The sequence below is a fragment of the Clytia hemisphaerica genome, unplaced genomic scaffold (assembly GCF_902728285.1).
Source record: "Clytia hemisphaerica strain Z4C2 unplaced genomic scaffold, Clytia hemisphaerica genome assembly, whole genome shotgun sequence".
In the NCBI taxonomy this organism is placed as follows: domain Eukaryota; kingdom Metazoa; phylum Cnidaria; class Hydrozoa; order Leptothecata; family Clytiidae; genus Clytia; species Clytia hemisphaerica.
Window position 1 is genome coordinate 735,339 of NW_027104528.1, and position 3,121 is coordinate 738,459.

A 3,121-nucleotide genomic window follows, 5' to 3' on the forward strand; every position below is an offset into this window, starting at 1 on the left:
CTCCAGAAGAATGTGAAGATTTGAAGTGAAAAAACATTCTTCTCAATACAATTTTTTCTAACATCGTAGAAATGCGTCCTAAAAAAAATTATGGTTTAAATTTTCAATAGACCTGAGGCTTAGGAAAGCTGTTTTTGAATGAATCAGCTGCTTGCTGAAAATATAGTCAAAAAGAAACTTTTTGTTCAGATGTTTGAAGTACTGCTCTTGTATCGTAGAAGGTGTCGTTGTTCAGATATCGTGGAGGGTTTCCTTCAGTCATAATGGAAAGTGTTGATCAGCCACCGTGGAAAGTGTTGTTTAGATATCGCAGAAAGTGTTTTTTAGTCATCGCAGAAAGTGTTTTTTAGACACGGTTGGAGGGTGTCAGTCTTGGGTCTGATATCGTGAAAGGTGTTGGTTGAATTTCGTAGAAATGCATTGCTTGAAATATGCCAGATAACTATGGTTTTTTAAATATTACTGGTACAGTACCACTGTACTCTCACTCAAGTGCCAAGCTGAAAAATTGACTACAGTATCAAAAAATATAAAAAGATAGCTAAACATTAAACTCAATCAAGCCCGACAAAAATAAACAGGAAGTAAAATCTATTAAAATTTATAGGCCTTTTTTCTTAGATGAAACTTTACAGAAATTGAAGATTTTTGACGTGCACAGAATCATACTTTGAGACAGAACTGGAAAAAGTCAATATTTCAGTCTCAACTGACACTGATTCTTGCTACCATAAAAGAAACTACAAAATCCAGTGAATATAAACCTTACCTTTAGATGCTACTTCAAGCTTCAGGTGTCAGGCATCAAGTTGAATAAAATTTCCAAAAAATCCAAGTTAGAATTTGTTTGTGGGCCTTGAAGAAAACAATCCCTTCTAACTAATATTGTCAAAAAAGCTAAAGAAACAGCAAATGTATTTATGTAAGGTCTTCAGCCTTCAAATTATCCTACAACAACATTCTTCTTCACCAGACCCAGAACCATCATGCTCAAAGAAAAAAACCATTTTTTGTTCACTCCCTACTTGCATCCTTCCCTTCGATTTTGTGTTGTTTTGGTTTTCTCTACCAAGTTCGTCTATAAATCTGCAGGGATTTTCCTCAAAAATCACCGACCCTTCTCCAAGGTCGGCGAGGGCAAAGATGAAATCAAGAAAAGCGCCAAGTTGATATCGTCTGTTAACACAGACTCTATCCGCCGCGAAACATATTACGTTTATAATATACAAACTATGTTATATCATAATAATATATTATACGGACGATAGCATCGTCTATATCGTCTTCAGTAGCTGGGAAACCCGTCTACTCTGTCCATGTGGTTTCGAAGTATAGCATTTAGTTGAAACGGAAAATAATATAGGAATGACAGAGTAGCCGGGAATTATACTCGCTGCGTTTGTTTTGATTTGGTAGAGATAAATGTTGGAAGAGGAATGGAAGAAGTCTGCCAGCAAATCAAAAAACAAAAGAACAGAAGTTTACACTTTTCACTTTATTATTTATTTTTCAATGTTTTTCTTTGCCGATAGATAAAGTTAATAATGAAATTGCTTTGGCTTTCTTGATCATTATGGATTTGAGTTGTACTATATAAAAACTGATCTGTCCAGCTGTATGAGTAAAAGTGACATTTATTTAAATATAAATTCACTTGACTGTTGGCCATAATCATCAGATCAATCGACCTTCAATCACTTTGTTTTTGCTGCATCACAACACGTTAAAACAACCAACAATCAATCACATCAACCGATCTTTCAATCAAATGGCTAATGCTAATTTCATTGCAAATGCCATTGAAAATTCTTTAGCACGAGTCGATAAAAGTTCCTCAATTAGACCGAAACAATTGGAAGCAATTGTAAATACTTTTAAAGGATATGACACTATAGCAATCTTGCTAACTTCCTATGGTAAAAGTCTTATTTTTCGCCTCATTCCATCTGTGAGCAAGCAATTAAAAGGACACGCCAATAATGCTATTGTAGCTGTAATCGTTCCGCTTGAATCAATTATCAAAGATCAAATTAGCTCAGCTAATAAAATCACATCTTCCCTTAGTATCAAGGCATGTCGAATTGATAACACAGATCTTAGGGCAATACAAAATGATGGTTATAACATTATAATTGGCACGCCTGAACAATGGCTTGATTCAGATGCTGAGGAGGTGATTTCATCTCCTCATTTTAAAAGAAATTTGAAATGTATGGTGGTTGATGAAGCACATCTTGTTTCCTGGGGTCAAAGTGATAACAGTGTTAAAGATGGCGAAGAGCCCTTTCGGGAAGCTTTTGGAAGGACTAACGAACTTCGATCTTTTACTGTTGAAAATATTCCTATTCTTTGTTTGTGTGCTACTGTTGATCAAAATAATTTTGATTTAATTAGTGGTTCATGTGGTATTTCCAAAAATCGATTCCGTACTGTCTTTTCTTGTAATGATCGTCCCAATATTGAATTATCTGTGTTTCATTGTGAGGAGAAATCTATGTTTTGTTTGAATTGGATTATTGAATTGTTGAAAAATAATGGAGTGGACTGCCCTAAAATGTTAATTTTCTGTCGCGCACAAATACTTTGTGGATGGCTTTATGAACAGTTTCAGTTTTGTGCACTTGATGTCACTGACAAATTTATTGGAATATACCATGCTAATTCTTTGGCCCCATAAAAAGACCAGTATTTGAAATCATTAACCTCGAATGAAAGAGATAAACGCATTATTATTTGCAGCAGTGCCCTTGGTTGTGGTGTCGATTGTGAAGATGTTAAATTTGTTATTCATTTTGGCCCACCACACAACCTCATAGGCTACGTCATATCTTCCTTCGTTTCGAGCATAAAACTCCTACTCTTCGGGATATGAGCACTGCTCTTGTTTTGAATATTGAAATTCTTCAAATAAATCGCATGCGCACTGAGGTTTTAATGAAACAATAGAGAGTTTCGAAACCTAAGCCAATCAGCTGTGTTTTAAACATTCTTTTATTTAAAATCTCTATTGATAAACATCTTTTGTGAATGTTGTCTATTATGTTTAAACCTATTAATAAGCAATTCCCAGTGGGGGTCACTAGTGGCCGTCTATAGCAGTGCCTATAGACCAAGAGTAAAA

The 3,121-nt window shown here is 35.0% G+C and overlaps 1 protein-coding gene across 1 annotated transcript; it reads left to right on the plus strand.

Moving 5' to 3' along the window:
* Positions 1–1,768: 1,768 nt before the first annotated feature.
* On the plus strand, positions 1,769–2,677 carry LOC136822104 (uncharacterized). Its single transcript, XM_067078320.1, has one exon. It carries the CDS (start codon positions 1,769–1,771, stop codon positions 2,675–2,677), a length of 909 nt encoding a protein of 302 aa, XP_066934421.1.
* Positions 2,678–3,121: the final 444 nt, after the last annotated feature.

What these genes read in the sequence shown, in the direction of transcription:
- LOC136822104 (XM_067078320.1), top strand. Translation starts at nt 1,769, where the DNA reads ATGGCTAATGCTAATTTCATTGCAAATGCCATTGAAAATTCTTTAGCA.